The sequence below is a fragment of the Lepidothrix coronata genome, unplaced genomic scaffold (genome assembly GCF_001604755.1).
Source record: "Lepidothrix coronata isolate B3197 unplaced genomic scaffold, Lepidothrix_coronata-1.0 Scaffold203, whole genome shotgun sequence".
Taxonomy (NCBI): domain Eukaryota; kingdom Metazoa; phylum Chordata; class Aves; order Passeriformes; family Pipridae; genus Lepidothrix; species Lepidothrix coronata.
This window is the reverse complement of record NW_016690383.1, coordinates 1,388,059-1,402,930: the sequence shown is the minus strand read 5'-3', so window position 1 is coordinate 1,402,930 and position 14,872 is coordinate 1,388,059. Positions and strand designations below refer to the sequence as shown.

General features: G+C 49.3%; 2 protein-coding genes and 1 long non-coding RNA gene across 4 annotated transcripts in view; 1 reads left to right on the top strand and 2 right to left on the bottom strand.

Annotated features, from left to right (window-relative positions):
* Positions 1 to 521: 521 nt before the first annotated feature.
* Positions 522 to 11,947, bottom strand: GUSB (glucuronidase beta). Its single transcript, XM_017832538.1, has 12 exons — positions 11,704 to 11,947; positions 9,860 to 10,048; positions 9,272 to 9,453; positions 8,604 to 8,746; positions 7,927 to 8,114; positions 6,899 to 7,051; positions 6,108 to 6,286; positions 5,602 to 5,748; positions 4,452 to 4,536; positions 2,695 to 2,871; positions 1,960 to 2,095; positions 522 to 728 (listed from the first exon to the last, which is right to left on the bottom strand). The coding sequence occupies exons 1-12, from the start codon at positions 11,929 to 11,931 to the stop codon at positions 571 to 573; spliced, it is 1,965 nt and encodes a 654-aa protein (XP_017688027.1). The 5' UTR covers positions 11,932 to 11,947; the 3' UTR covers positions 522 to 570.
* On the top strand, positions 2,870 to 7,972 carry LOC108505987. Its single transcript, XR_001877640.1, has 5 exons — positions 2,870 to 3,165; positions 3,515 to 3,630; positions 5,541 to 5,762; positions 6,936 to 7,071; positions 7,215 to 7,972. It is a non-coding gene; the product is annotated as an uncharacterized LOC108505987 (long non-coding RNA).
* A 1,090-nt stretch (positions 11,948 to 13,037) lies between the features above and the next one.
* The window catches only part of ASL (argininosuccinate lyase), an 18,069-nt gene continuing 16,234 nt past the window's right edge, over positions 13,038 to 14,872 (bottom strand). The window contains exons 12-17 of one of the 2 annotated variants that reach the window (XM_017832540.1): positions 14,790 to 14,872; positions 14,564 to 14,623; positions 14,335 to 14,418; positions 13,983 to 14,063; positions 13,779 to 13,885; positions 13,038 to 13,282 (exon numbers count right to left, since the gene is read on the bottom strand). In XM_017832540.1, coding sequence (XP_017688029.1) covers positions 13,132 to 13,282; positions 13,779 to 13,885; positions 13,983 to 14,063; positions 14,335 to 14,418; positions 14,564 to 14,623; positions 14,790 to 14,872 — 566 coding nt within the window. In that variant the 3' untranslated portion in view covers positions 13,038 to 13,131. The remainder of the gene's footprint in view (positions 13,283 to 13,778; positions 13,886 to 13,982; positions 14,064 to 14,334; positions 14,419 to 14,563; positions 14,624 to 14,789) is intronic. The other variant, XM_017832541.1, reaches the window with a different exon arrangement.

The window sequence follows — 14,872 nt, the reverse complement described above, 5'->3', positions numbered from 1 at the left end:
GCTGTAGTATGAATTCCATACTGTGTTGGGAGTATGTTGGGTGTCCTCACAGTGATTCTTACCCTTCCTAAATGCTGTGAGTGCTCAGGAGTTCTCACACGCACATCCTGTCAGGCAGGAGAAGCTGCATAAACTCTGCTCCTCTGTGGACAATTTGCTGTGATCTGAGTAGTGTAACTGTTAGGGGAGTATAACTGGAAAACCTCATTTGCATTAGGGGGATGTGATGTTCGTTTACAGTAACTTAGATTTATTTTTTTTTTTTTTAAGTCTTCAGCATTAATTTGTGTCATGTAATATTTGTGTTGGGGTTTTTTGCCATAAACAGATACCTCAGTCAGGATCTCTAACTTCAGCTCCTTGAAACTCTGAATATTTGTTTTACTCTCTGGAAACAGGAAGCCTCCAGACATGGCTAAGCAGAGGAAACCAGCGTTTCTGATCTGCTTCACATCATAGTAACTCCTTCAGGTGGACTAGAAATCGTATTAGACTTGCAAGACTTGAGTCAGGCACAAAAGTTATTTAAACAGAAATTTAATAACAAGTTCAGCGTAATACCCTTTGATTTCATTTTAAAAAGAGGGCATGTGATGTTATTACAGGAGGAAGACAGCTTGATTCATTTGCAATCTTCCAGTATCTTTCTCTAAGAACAAAAGCAGCTGCTTTGGGCTGTCGCTGGCGGGTAAATATTCCTTTCTTGTTCCCCAAAACACGTGTGGTCCCTGTAGAGGTTATAAAATAAAGCAAGGATATATAACATGCTCTTGTATGCCCTACTTGAACTGTTACAGTGTATGTACTAAATCAGGTTAGGAGGAAGAGACCTATGCACTTTCTTCTCCACACAGTCAAGGTACAACGGGGAACTTGGCTGATGTAACTTGTGTCACCTTGGCACAATGATTTGATGTCTCAGAGCAATACAGCTGCAATTCAGTGTATTTACAGCTGGGAAATCGATGGCACTTAATTTGGGTGTGCCCATTAACTTGAGCAGTATTATATTTACAACAGATATTCCTGCCACTGGTTCCACCTTGAAATTTGATGGTTGGAAAATGTTGATGACTATTTGACTGTCCTGTCCTTTAGTGGTGTCTGTCCTTTTAGCCTATTTTAGTTCTCAAAGGAAAGTAGAAAAGAGGACTGCAGCACAGAGAGAGACTGGAACTGCATCTGTGTACGTGAACTTGTCTACATTTCCTCCTGTTTGAAGCTGATACTACTTTTCTGACCCTGCACTGCACTGACTGAGCTTTCTACTGCCTGTATTGGTGCTCTCTGGATTATTCTTAGTGGTTTTCTCTGCCTGCAGTCAACACTGACTGTTCACCCCTGAGCTCACTGCAGGTGGCACAAGCAGAAGTGGTTCCTTACCAGGTCCCTTGAGCTGTAATTGTTTAATTTCTCTGTGACTGCACTGTAGATTAAGGAATGCCCAGTACTTTGTGACTGCACTTCTCATTTATTAATGGTGGATGGAGTGTCATGATAGACAGTTGTCTGCCAGTGTGGCATCTGCTCCTCTGTTGCTAAATCTCTACCAAGTTAATGATCCATTATTTAGGGTGCTCTGTTGCTAAGGGCAGCTGTAGATTAAATACAAAGTGAGAGACATCCTGACAGCTGAATGAGCTCTGAATTGAGGGTGGCCAAGAAACAGGAGCAATCTGGGTCTGCTCACAAGCTTCCCTTGCTCTGCCCTAGCGCACTATCTCGTGTTCTGGGGATCATCTCTGCAGGAGCTCAGGCTGGAGAGAGGATGCATTAAGTACAGGCAGGACCTTCCCTCTTCCCTCTTGGCTCTGGTCATGCTGGATTTTGTCACAGGAACCAGCAGTGCTCTGTCTTGGTAAACAGAGGGCCTTTTGTCCTACCCTACAGCCCAATGTTGTTTGTGTGGCATAAACCAGGGGGGAGGGAGAGTTGTTTGGAGCACAAATAGAAGCTTACCTTGATTAGTCATGAAATCAGCAAAATTCCATATGAGCTCCCCAATCACATACTCCTTCCTCTTCTTGTCAAAAACAGCGTGGTACTCCTTTAGCATGGCCTTCTGGTACTCCTCACTGAACATGAGGGGTGGATCCTACAGCCAGGGGAAAGAGGTGGCCTTGAGTGCAGGTGACAGTTAATCCCAGCAAAGGCACTTCCCATTACTGGGGACCTGCTTCCTGAAGACAAACTTGGTGGTTGCTTGGTCTTTTCATTGCTGCTGTGTTAACAATGGCTGTGGAGTGACAGCTGGCAACTACTGACATTGCAAGGGGCCACACACATAACCTACAAACAGAATTCCAGGTATTCCTAGGGAGAGGCCGTGGTGGTCTTTGTCATGGCAGGGACAGCAGTGCCACCCCCTTCTGTGTGTGACAGCACCATGACATCACCATCCAGTGTTGCATCTTCCAATTCAGCATTTTCTACCACTGCCAAAGTACAGATTTCAGAGTGCTCAGTGCTCTCAGTCAAAGCTGAGAGCTCCTCTTTAGGTAGACTCTAACCTCTGCTGGTGGCAAAGCTCATTGATTTTGGTGGAGCAGGATTACAATCCTGGAGTCTTCCAGGCACTGACAGCTACTGCATCTCAAAACAAAGGCAGGCTCAGGGCCCATCTCTGCCAATTAAATTGTGCTGCCCTGTAAGAGCAGCAGAGCTGTTTCCACCTGGGACATCTCCCACACTTACACTGTGGAGTCCAGGAACCGAGTCTGCTCCGTATTCGCTCTGGATAATGGGCTTTTGGTAGGTTTTATACCAGTTCTCAAACTGTGCTGTGAGTTGTAGTGGAATCACTTCCAGGTGGCCTGGGTCGTGGTACCAGGAGAAGTAGCTATTTACACAAATCACATCCACGTAGGGAGCCTACAAAAAAAACAAGGTGAGAGTGTTTTGTCACAGAGCTCAACGTAGACAACCTTCTCTTGTAAAGCTAAATCCTCCTTCGGGTTCATTTAATGGAATCCAGGTTTATTACATGTAGAATGAAGTCTTTTTCCCCATCACTCAGGCCCTCCAAACATATCTTTCCCAGAAAAAAAAAAAAAAAAAAAGGCAGGATAAATTTAATAAGCTAATAGCATATTAATTTGGTATTTTTCTTACAGCCTTAGGAAGTCACAGCAAAGAGTTAGACAAGATCAGCCCATTTCATCTCAGGTTTGTTAGAAGCTTTTCTTTCCAAGATGTCTCTGGCTTGCAGGTACATTTAGGTGTACTTTTTGAGTATTGGAATGTGATAACCAAGTCAGTGGTCAAATATTTTGGCAAGCAGCTAAATTTGTGCATCGATGGTGCAATACTAAGACTGAGCATTCTGCAAGTTCTATGCCATTTCTACCACATGGACAGTATGAAAAAAGGGCACAAAAGCCCACTAAAGATAAAGTGATGTTGTATGTAACTTGTTCAATGTTCTCTTAACATGTTTTGTAATAAAAGAAAAAAAAGTTCTAATATCACATCAGTGTATGAGATCTGTTCTTTGGCTTTGTTTTCCTGTGCTCAGGGTGGTCAGAGCATCTCACAGGGACAGGATATTGGAGTTGGTGTGCGAGTGCCTGATTCAACAGCAATATCCAAGAGCAGATTCCTACTGGGCTCCTTCAAAACTGAGGCCATCAGGTGATTTTTTTTTCCTGGGGTGGGCAGGAACAGACCTTGGAGTTACACACTGGTAACTGTAGAACAGCTTAGAAGCAACACAAAGTGTAACCTGTAGCACAGACATGTGGTAGTACCAGGTACCTCCAGACTCACCTGCTCCAAGTGTTTGTGGTACAGCAGTGACAAGCATTATAAAGCCACCTTGAAAAATTAAAAATTACACAGGAACTACCCTGGAAACAAATGTATGTGTTTAAATTCCTTGGTTCATGCTATGGCCAAAGGCACAGACATCCAAGAAAAATACCCCTTGGCTATTTATCCAGCTCTAGGGCTTTAATTATGAAGCTGGAAGAGCTTTTTAGATTATTCAACACAAATAGACATCTGCCAAAGAAGATCTACAGCAGTTTAAAGCAGGAATTAAAGCAAAGCTTCCTTCCTTTAGACTTCCACAAGGGTTGTTAGTGTTTTAAAGAGGTTTAAGCTTTAGCTTAATTGCAAGTGAAAATCCTGAGCATTTGTAAACACAATCAATGGGAATAGCAAAGCATATTAATATATGACAATATTAATGGAATCCAGGGGTATAATCCTGCACACAAAGAACTGTTCTCTCTTACAGATACTTTTTCTTTCAGCAGGACTACAACTACAGGACAAGGTGCTTTGTACTAGAAACAAAACCATAAGTTTTCTTCTGCCTTTCCCTGTTAAATATCTCCAGTAAATCTGGGGAGGTGTGTGGGGGGAGGGCTTTTAAGGCAGGGGCCAGGGGGGGGAATTTTATTTTTTGATTTTTAAAAAATAAAAAAGGCTAGAAAATAAAGTAAACTTACACCACGGTCAAGGGCGTAATTAGCCTCTGTCACAAAGGTTACTGGTCTGGAGGGATCCAGAGCTTTAGTGTGAGCTATCACTGTCCTGTTTGCAAACAGTAAAACAGAGTTCAACAACAGCATGGAGAAGCACAACCCCATTTCCCCAGGCTCTCTGTCCTTCCACCCCCCCTCGAGCTGGTTTTTGATTTAGCTGCCAGTATTTTTAATTAAATAAAGAGATTATTTGTCACATATTGGTTGCTGTCCCACCTGAAGAAGAGCAGAGTGGAAGCACACCAAGCACAGGCACCTGAATTTGTCTGTTGGTGCCAGCAGCTTAGGAGTTGGAGAAGGGACAGCGAGTTTGAGGACAAAACTGTAAAAAGGGTAATGGGAAGTTTGTGAACAACTCTTGGGATGTGTTCCTGCAGAAGCACGAGGCCCTATCCCTGTGCCAGAGCAGGCAGAGGTTGGCTGCTTTTGAGGAAACCCTGAGTTGAGGGAGATGAGACAGAAGGGGAGGGTCAAGCCCTGCTGCAACCCCAGCGTGGCAGGAGGGTGGTGGATCATTCTGATGAATTTAACTTCACAGTTACCTCTTAAAGCACCTACAGCTACAAGGGACGGTCTGCTACCCCACTGCAGAGCTGCCTCTTGGCTATCCAAAGCTTAAATCTCTTTAAAAATAAAACCAAGGGGTCTGTAGGGACTTGAAGCAGTGGCTTTGAAGTGGGGTGTCACAGTCTCCTGCAGAACAAGTAACTGGCACTGACTGAAGAACTTTGTCTTCAGAATGAAAGGCCAATTATTTTACAGCTTTGCCGTAATTCTCAAAGAATTTAGCACTTCCAGTGGTAACAAGGAATATTCTGTTGCCATCAGGTCTGACTTTGCTTTATCCTTAGCTCAAGAAGAGGTGCTCAGACCACATGGATTCCTGGTAATTTTGCAGAACCTTACTGGTTCAAAGCCAACAAGTTGAGACAGTTGAGCATCAGTTCCACACATGCAGCAGTTACACTTTCAGTTTTCATCTGCACATGTGGCTTCAGGGTTCCCAAAAAACGCCTGCCCTCTCTTTAACCGCTTCTCTGTGCCATCCCAAAGGAAGAAGATGCATCATCTGCCAACATTCAGACCTCAGCTCTGTACAAGGAGGTGCACTTACTTAAAGTAGAAGCCTGCTGGGGGCAGCTCTGAGGCCGGCTCGTTGGCCACCGACCACATCACAACTGAGGGCCTGTTCTTATCCCTGCGGATCAGCTCCTCCATCACAGCCAGGTGGTGCTGCAAGGATTTGTTCCCAAAGCTCTCGCTTAAAGACAAGAGGTGAGACCCAGTGAGGTGAGGGTGTAAAATCCATCCCCCTTTGCCTTTCCCTGTGAAAACTCTGGGGTGTACGAGCCCAGCTGAGCCTTGACACTGAGTATGGCTCGTGCCCTACTTCCCCAAAGGTCTCTGCACAGTTCAGGGTCGTGGTTTGGGCTCATTAATTGAGCCATGTGGCAAAATGCCCCTGGGTTGCCCAACCCCTCCCGGCACACGTGGCGCAATGGGGCGATTTCTAAATAGAGCAAAGTACTCCCGTTATCGGGACAACGGGAGGGGACAGTTTCGAGGTGGCTCAGAGAGGCAGAGAGGAACAAGGGCAGGGTGTGCTGAGCGGTTCCTTACGGCAGTTTGATGCCCACCCCCGGGCACTCGTCGATGACCACGATGCCGTAGGCGTCGCACAGGTCCATGATCTCCTCGGCGTAGGGGTAGTGGCTGGTGCGGAACGAGTTTGCCCCCAGCCAGCGCAGCAGGTTGAAGTCCTTCATAATCAGGGCCCAGTCAAGGCCTTTGCCACGGATCTGGGGAGAGAGAGAGAGATCACTCCCTGTCCCACTGCTGGGCTGGGGCTTCTCCCCATGTGTTAGCCAAGCACCACGGCTTCCCTGCGGGATCCATCTCCAGCACTGCCGGGGGCCGGGAATCCGAGAGCAGCTATCACAGTCAGAGGGGTTTGGGGAGGAAGGAACCTTAAAGACCATCCTGTTCCACCCTCTGTCATGGGCAAGGACACCTTCCACTATCCCACGTTGCTCCAAGCCCCGTTCAACCCGGCCTTGAACACTTTCAGGGATGGGGCAGCCACAGCTTCTCTGGGCAACCTGTGCCAGGGCCTCACCACTCTCACAGTGACCTGCTCCAGTGCTCCACCACCCCCACTGCTGACTGACTGTATGTCAGCATGTCTGACTGGAAGCCATGGCTGGAGATGACTCAGCATCTCCACCAGCACACCCCAGGCCCACCCATGCACCCTGAGGGATGTTGGGACCGTGGCATGGTGTCCCCTTAGTGCCGGCAGAAGTTCACCCCTGGCAGCTCCCAGCCTGGGAGAAGGGTGTGAGGAAACAGCCCCTTGGAGGGGAGGGGAGGCAGGCAGGTGAGGTGAGGGGCCCGTGGGTGCCCACACTCACATCTGAATCCTCGTGCTTGTTGACGCCGTGGAAGTAGAAGGGCCTGCCGTTGATGAGGAACTGGGTGCTGGTGACGTGGACGGTGCGGATGCCGACCGGGAGCGTGTACACGTCCTCCAGCAACGCCCCCTCCACCTGCGCCTGCATTTTCACCTGGATTGCCAAGGAGGAAGGTAAGTGATGTGCTGGGGTTCACAGGGACGCCCTGTGCTCCCTCCCCTCTGTCTGGGAGAGCTATTTTGACCTCCCATCTGCTTCCCAGCCCTGCCTCAGCACAGAGCCTGCTCCTCACGGCTGCTTCATCCGTTGTCCTCAGGGTAGGAGCAAGGTCTGACCAAACAGAAAATAGAAATCCAAGCTGGGCAAGTTAAAGGATGAAGAATAAACTGCTGGATGACCCTTCTGGGGCTTGCTCACCCCAAGAGCTGCAGTGTCTTTCCACCATACTCGTCTGGCCCATTTCATCCCCTCCAAGCAAGACAGTAGGACCACTTCTCTGCCCTGCACCAGGCAGCGACTGACATGTCACAAGAGATACAGACCTGAGACCCTGGAGACTCACAGCAGCTCATCTGCCCTGATTTCTGCATCAAAACATCACTACTGATCCTTAACTCACAGAGAGTCCTCCAAGGCTCCACTATTAAAGCTGAACTCTTGCAGAGTAAAAGAAAGCTGACTGCATGGCAAAGCCTGTGGAAGAGGTTGGCAGCCTGCTCCTCAGAGACTCTGCTCTCAACTTGCAGGGCATCTCCTCCCCTGTATGGTCTCAAATGGGATGGACTGGTCCCTAAAGGTGAAGGACCTCAGAGCACACGTGTGCACTCCAGGCATGCCCTTCTCACTGCCAGACCTTGCAGTTCAGGACCCAGGGAGCTGCCAAAGTTTGATTTGATTACTGCCTAATTAGCAATGCTACGCTGGTCACATGAACAGGAGCTGTGAGAGAAGAGAAGATGGTCCATAGGGCAGTTCCTTAACCCAATTAGACAGAGAGAACACACAGAAAGGAAGAAATGCCACTTTACCTCTAAGGAGTAAAGGTATCCAGGGTTCTCGTGCATCAGGTAAGGCCACCAAAGATTTGGGTTCAGGACTTTGAGCTCTCCCTCTGGTCCATCTCCTGTAGCAACCACTTTCCCCTCCTGGTCACGTAAACTCAGGGACAAGGAATAGGCTGTGCTGCCAACAACTGACACCTGGTACTGCACCATTGCTGGTTCAAAGGAAACAAAAGACTATCAGAGACTGACACAGCAGGGGGAATACTTGTATCACATGCTGGGGGCTTTTCACATACAACAACATTAAAAATGAGGGAGATGTAGAACAACAACAGTGGCGCGAATCAGGTGTAAGAAGCAGGACCTGCCTGTCTTGTGGTCCAGAATTTTCCAACAAGGTTTGTGTATCACACAGCTCTCACTCAGAGATAATCCTGCTCTAAGTGGCAGGAAGACTGCTCCTACTGAGAAATTCTACTTTGAGAAACACCTGATCGTCCCCTGACTTTAACTTGCAACAACTTCTTGGTTTTGTTATTGTTTCTGAACGCAGCTGCTGAGCTGTGCAATAGGCCAGCTCAGGTTCAAGAGAAAGCCACTAGGAAACAAATTCAGTCAGACTTTTGCAGGATATTCTCTCTGCTGCCCTTGTCATCTCCATTTGGAGCCTGAGGTAGCTGCTGTAATTGTTCTGGACCTACCAACATGCTCTGATGAAGTAGTTGTCACAGTAATATCATCTATGTAGGCAGAAGGAGTGGTGTAAAGCACAACCGGGCGATGGATTCCAGCATAATTAAAGAAATCAAACCTGGTGTTCTGCACAAAATAGTTCTTGGGATACCTGAGTGAGCAAGACAAGGAGAAATGGCTACATTATGCTTCATTACACAAGAACTGAAGGCAGCATATGGATGCTGGCAATGCAAAATAGTCAAGTAATCACAACTGCTGGCTGGTAAAATAGTCTTTACAACAGGGTGGATCTGTCTTTCAGTGGTGCTACTGCTGCTACACTAAAGGATTCTGCCAGCTAACAAACATCTGGAGCCCAAAGAGTTTGATCCTTCAGGATAGCAGGTACTTGCAGTTTCCAGCTGAATTCAAGCTTCTCAAATCTGCCATTGATTCAGCTTGACAAATCACTTAATCTCAGCTCCCTGTGTATAAAAGAGATGCAATAACTCAGTGCTGATTTCTTGTAGCACCAAAGCTTAAAATCCTCCCTGCTCGACTGCTGAATTGCAGCATAAATACAATCCCGTGCTTTTGTGAGTTGCTTGGAGGGTTTCACACACCAGCAGCTGAATAAATTCCCACTCCTCCATCCCTGGAATTAGCCCAGCAGTGCAGCACCTTGGCAACTCACCTTGTTTTGTCAGTCATGTACTGGATGGACCCCGGGGGCAGAGTGTGGGGTGTCAGGGTGTTGTTGAGCGCGACAGTGACACGGCAGAGGGTCCCTGGGCTGCCCTGGACAATGCTGCTGATATCAGCTTCAAAAGGGAGGTGTCCCCCCTCATGCTCCACCACTTGCACCCCGTTGACCCACTGCAAGAGAAGACACCCAAAAAAATGGAGTTATTGGGGTTTTGTGGCAAGCAAAGCGCAGAGAAGGGAAGGAGCCCAGCAAAGGGCAGTCGGGATCCCCAGCAACACTGAACCTTTTTCTGGGCTCTTGATCCTCAAAGGATCAATCCAGAAGCCCTTCCTTTGCCAGGAGGTAGGTCTGGTTTACCTACAAATGTCACTGAGACACAGTTTAGCGAGGAAATATTTAGGAACTAGTCCTGATATTGGAGCAAAGAGAAACAGGAAATCATGGCCAAGTTCTTGGCTGGGGGAAAACAGGCAAGAGGGAAGAAAACAGCAAAGGGATACAAAATCTAGGCAGAGATGTCATGAGCCCAATTCCAGTGCAGCACAATTTTGGGAGCACACGGACAATCTCACGTACCACGATGGAGTAGTAGTGGGCACTCCCAAAACGCAGCACCACCCTGGTGCTGGGGGAGTCCTGCAGCCAGCGGGCAGGGAGCAGCACCTCCTTCTCATACCAGACCCAGCCGATGTAGTTCTCCAGGCTGGGGTCCTGGGTCATGTCGTTGAAGCTGGCGGGCACTGGCATGTCAATCACAGGGCCGGTCTGGCAGGAATTTCATGGAAAGGGAAGGAACAGATCATTTAAAAAGAGAAATTTTACTGCTGGAGGTGTCCCCTACCACGACAGCCTTACAATCCCTTTGTCAAGGGGGAAATAACTCGGGAAAACCTGTTTAGAAACTGGTGTGGTCTGTCACAGGTCCTACACAAGTCTTGATTAGCAGCAGGCACGGGAATGTGCCTGTTCCTGCAGGAAACAGCTGCTCATATCTTTTCCCCTCCTGATGTACAATGAGGTGCTTTCACTAATGGCTCTGGTGTCATGGAATCAGAGAGGTGTGTGTGTGGGGGAAATCCACCCAGGTTGTTGTTTTAACCCAGGGCTTCCCACAGCCTGTATTCTTTCCTGCACAGCCCCAGCTGCTGGGTGAGCAATGCAGGGGTTGTTGGGGTGCTGCTTGTCAGCTGTAGTAAAAGGGTGGCAAGACTAACGGATATTTTGGGACAGATTCCTCAGGGAAGGTTTGTGGAGACTGTTTGGAATGAGTTCAGCCTTTCTCAGCCCCTGAAAGCAACAGGGATTCAACGGAATCGCTTCACTTGCTTGTTTTAAGGTAAGGGTTACAGGGAGGCAGTGTCACAACACACTGAACATCGAGGTGCTGTTGCCAAACAGAGCCGCTCATTTTTAGCACCTGCTGAGCTCGTGATGTTGCACAAACAAGTGCTGCAGCAGCTTCCCCTTTCCTGAGGAAGCCTTTCCATGGAAAGGGGAACAAGGAAGGTGCGGTTGCCCAGGGTGAGCATCATGTGCAGGGCTGACTCAGCACCAGCACTGCAGAGAACTCGGTGCCTTTATCAGACACTAGAAAATCCCAGAGGGAAAATCCTTGGATGGTGAAGCGGATTTTCTAGTATTTGATGCAGGACATCCTTTGACTGGGATGGCCAGAACAAGTGTCTCCTTCTGGGAGATTCTCTGATGTTTAAAGCAGGTTAAGTGTACATGTCTAAGCCTCCCTTTGTGGGGGAATAGTTCAGGACTCCTCTCCCCTGGCTGGCACTTTTTGCAATAACTTCCAGCAGCACAGTGTCTTCCAGCTCTTCTCCCCTTTCACAATTTGACCAAAAATTTAGCCAAAGGACTAAAAATAATAATTATGAACGACTTATACACTTTATGCATAGAATACATAACTTCTTTCTTTTAGGTAATGGTCTTAATTTCCTAACAGATTTCAGTTACACTAAAACTTTGCTTATCAGCACTCTCCAACTTCGAAATAAATAATTCCAGTGCCCTTTCCAGGCACGTTTCTGTTCTGAGCTGCTGACAGGCAGGTCAATGCTGTGCAAGGCCAGCCTGGCTCCTGCAGCACAGGGCAGCTGAAGGTGGCTGGAGTTCATTCAAACTGCTCCTGGCCTCACAGCAGCTGCGGGATCATCAGAAGGATCACCAGAGGCTGCTGCTAATTAGGAACTGCCTTAAAAACCTCTGCCCAGCCCTAAGCGAGCGCAGAGCGGGGGGCGAAGGGCAGCGGCTCCGTAAGCCCGGCGGGGAAGGAAGGAAGGAAGGGAGGAAGGAAGGAAAGGGGAAAACGGTGCTGTCGGGGCGGGATGAAGCCTGGTTTGGAGGGCTCCCGCACCCCGAGCCCCGGGATGCCCCCCCGGCCCCGCCGCCCCCGCCGCCCCCGCTACCTGCCGGAGCGGCTGCCGGTACCAGCGCTGCGCGAACCCGGCGTCCCTGCCCGGAGACAAGTCGGCGCGGAAGCTCCAGAGGCCGCCGAGCTCCTTGCGCTCGCGGGAGGGGGTGTCCCGGGGCTGCAGCATCCCGGGCAGCGCCGCCGCCCGCCCCGGGAGCAGCGGCAGCAGCAGGAGCAGCGGGCACAGCCCGGCCACGCTCCCGCCCGGCGCCGCCGCCGCCATCTTGGGTGTGGGCAGTGCCCGGCCGGGGGCGGGGCCAAGGGGGCGGGGCCGACCCGGTCCCGATCCCGGTCCCGATCCCGATCCCGGTCCCGCCCCGACGGGATGGGACCGCGTCCTGCCCCACGCGTCACCTGCGGGCAAAGCCACCGCTATCCTGGCGTGAAGGAACTTGTAAGTGTGGGGCTGTGCTCGGGATTGGGGGATTTCCTCGAACGGCTTCCGTTTGTTTATTTAATTCTTTATCCATTTATTAATTTATTTATTTATTGTTTCGTTTCTTAAGGGGTTTTATGTATTACCTACTTTATTTGTTTATTTATTTATTTATTGTTTCGTTGCTTAGGGGTGTTAAGTTATTTAGTGCCTACTTTTATTTATTTATTGTTTAATTATTTGGGGGGTTATGTTATTCATTGCCTTTATTTATTGTTTCCTTAGGGATTTAAAGTTATTCATTGCCTTTATCTGATGGTTTATTTATTTATTTATTTATTGTTTCCTTACTTAGGGCCTTAAAGTTACTAATTACCTAATTTTATTTGTTTGTTTGTTTGTTTAGTTTATGGTCTTAAGCTGTGCCAGTGGTCTTAAGCTGTGCCAGGGAAGGTTTAGGTTAGATATTAGAAAGAATTTCTTTACAGAGAGGGTAATCAGATATTGGAATGGGCTGCCCAGGGAAGTAGGGGATTCTCTGTCCCTGGAGGTTTTTAGGATAAGACTGGATGTGGCATCAGTGCCATGGTCTGGGAACCACAGCGGTAGTGGATCAAGGGTTGGACTCGATGATCTTGGAGGTCCCTTCCAACCCAGCTGATTCTATGATTCTATGATTTATTTACTGTGTAATTGCTTAGGGGTTTTCATTTATTCATTGCCTGGGAGTGGGAGTGAGCAGCTGGGAACAACGAAGGTCTGATTGACTAAGATGTGTGAAGGCACCATGTGGACAAACACCAGCCTCCCCCAAAACACAGACACTGCTGCTCTGCACCCACCATCCCTCGGGAGCTTGCACACCCCATAACCAGCTCCTCTGCCAGATTCACACCCCAACCCTCGCCAGGGCTGGGGAACCCCAGCCCTGAAGAAAAAAGAAGCAAGATGAGTTTTGGCAAACTACAGACACCCCACCCAGTGTTTATTAACTCCAGATTAGTGGGATAGGCACAACGCTGCATCCACGGGATCTCTCCCCACACTCTAAGCTTGTTCCTTCAGCCTCTTGAGCAGCTCCCGCAGCTGCTCGATCTGGGCGGACACGCTGCTCTTGGCGGTGCCGCCCATGGCCGTGTACTGCTCCACGCTGCTGACCACGCTGAACACCTGGGACACGTCGCTGCCAAACAGGGGGCTGGGGGCAAAGGGAGGGCGGTCAGTGGACAGCACGGGGGGCTCTGGGCTGCTAGAGATGCTCATTGTTTGTAGAAGCGGTGAGAGAGTGAGGACGGAGCCTTTTTCCAAAGGGAAAGGCCTCCTGCAGGCCTTGTTTCTGCAGAGCCTGACAGAAGCTGCTGGTGGCAGATCAAGATTCAGCTCCAAGGGGAGACAGAGGAAGTTTGGAGCCAAACCCCTCAGGGGACTGGTGCCTTTAGGGCAGGGCATGAGTTTCTCCCAGTCCCTCCCAAGAGCTGCTGCCTGTGCCCTGCTGGAGTGGAATGGAAGTGACATTGTCCCCCTTCAGTGTTTTCAGCCCCAGCAGGAGCAGCCTTGATATTCAGGCCAGGAGGATTTTGGGGTGCTGCCTGGCTCAGGCACTTTGGGGAAGGGCACCATGCGGATGGCCATTCCCAGGGAGGTAGATCCGTGTCTGTGGAGGGAAGTCAAGGCAAGGTTACAGTGACACAAACCTGATGCTCTTCAGGTCCTCCAGGCTGAGGTTATTGATGGTGATGCCTTTGGTCTCAGCGAGGTGGACGGCCTTGCCAGAGGCAACGTGAGCTTGTCTGAACGGCATCTGCAGTGAGAAGGGGACAGGACACAGGGCCTCATCTCACTGAGCAATTCTCTGCATCCAAAGAAGTCACAGCTCCAGGTTTCCCTCTGATACTCACTCCTTTCCGAACCAAGTAGAGAGCCAGGTCAGTAGCCAGCATCTCGGGGCTCAGTGCCCTCTCCATGTTCTCCTTGTTGATCTGTAGAAGGACAGTCAGGTGGAGATGTTATCATCAGTTCCTCCTTGGGTGCACATTAGTGGTCAAAGTGAGGGAAATTCCTCTGGAAAGGTCCTGGCTCTAAAAGGATGCTCTGACCCCCTGAGCAGCTGACAGAGGGGACCAAAATGAGCAGTATGGGTGAGGCACTGAAGAGTTTTCATCTTGGGACTAGAGTTTTGTTCCCTGTGGTACTGACAGAATGTGCACCATGACCATGTTCAATAGCAAGAATCTGAAGAAGAAGCCTTACTTGGAGGGTCGAAATCACTCCTGTGGCAACCTGGAGCACAGCATTCAGGGTGTCCACAACATCAAAAACAGCCTCCTTGTCCTCCTGTGTTAGAACAGGGATGGAAATGGCTGTAAGTCAATGTGATGCAGCCCAAAAACCCAACAGCCAGCTCTTCTGACTCCTCAAGAGAGCAGAAGACAGTTGTATGTGCTCAGAGAGATGGTGTGAAAACTAACAAGTGCTTTACCTGCAGGTCCTTGTTGTAAGTGCTGGGGAGTCCTTTGAGGACCATGAGAATAGCAGCCAACTGCAGAGAGAAAGAGGCAGGGCAGTGAGTTACAGAGCCAGGCACATCCCCCAGCACAGGTTCAGAGCCCAGGCTGGGCACTGCTCTTTATGCAGAGGGAGAAGGAAGATGCTTCAGCCCTGGTAGGAGCAGTTTCCCCTCCCACTTGCTTCTTTCTCAGGCTCACCCGTCCGAACACTCGTCCAGCTTTGCTGCGGATCAGTTCCAGACTGTCAGGATTCTTCTTCTGAGGCATCAGGCTGCTGCCAG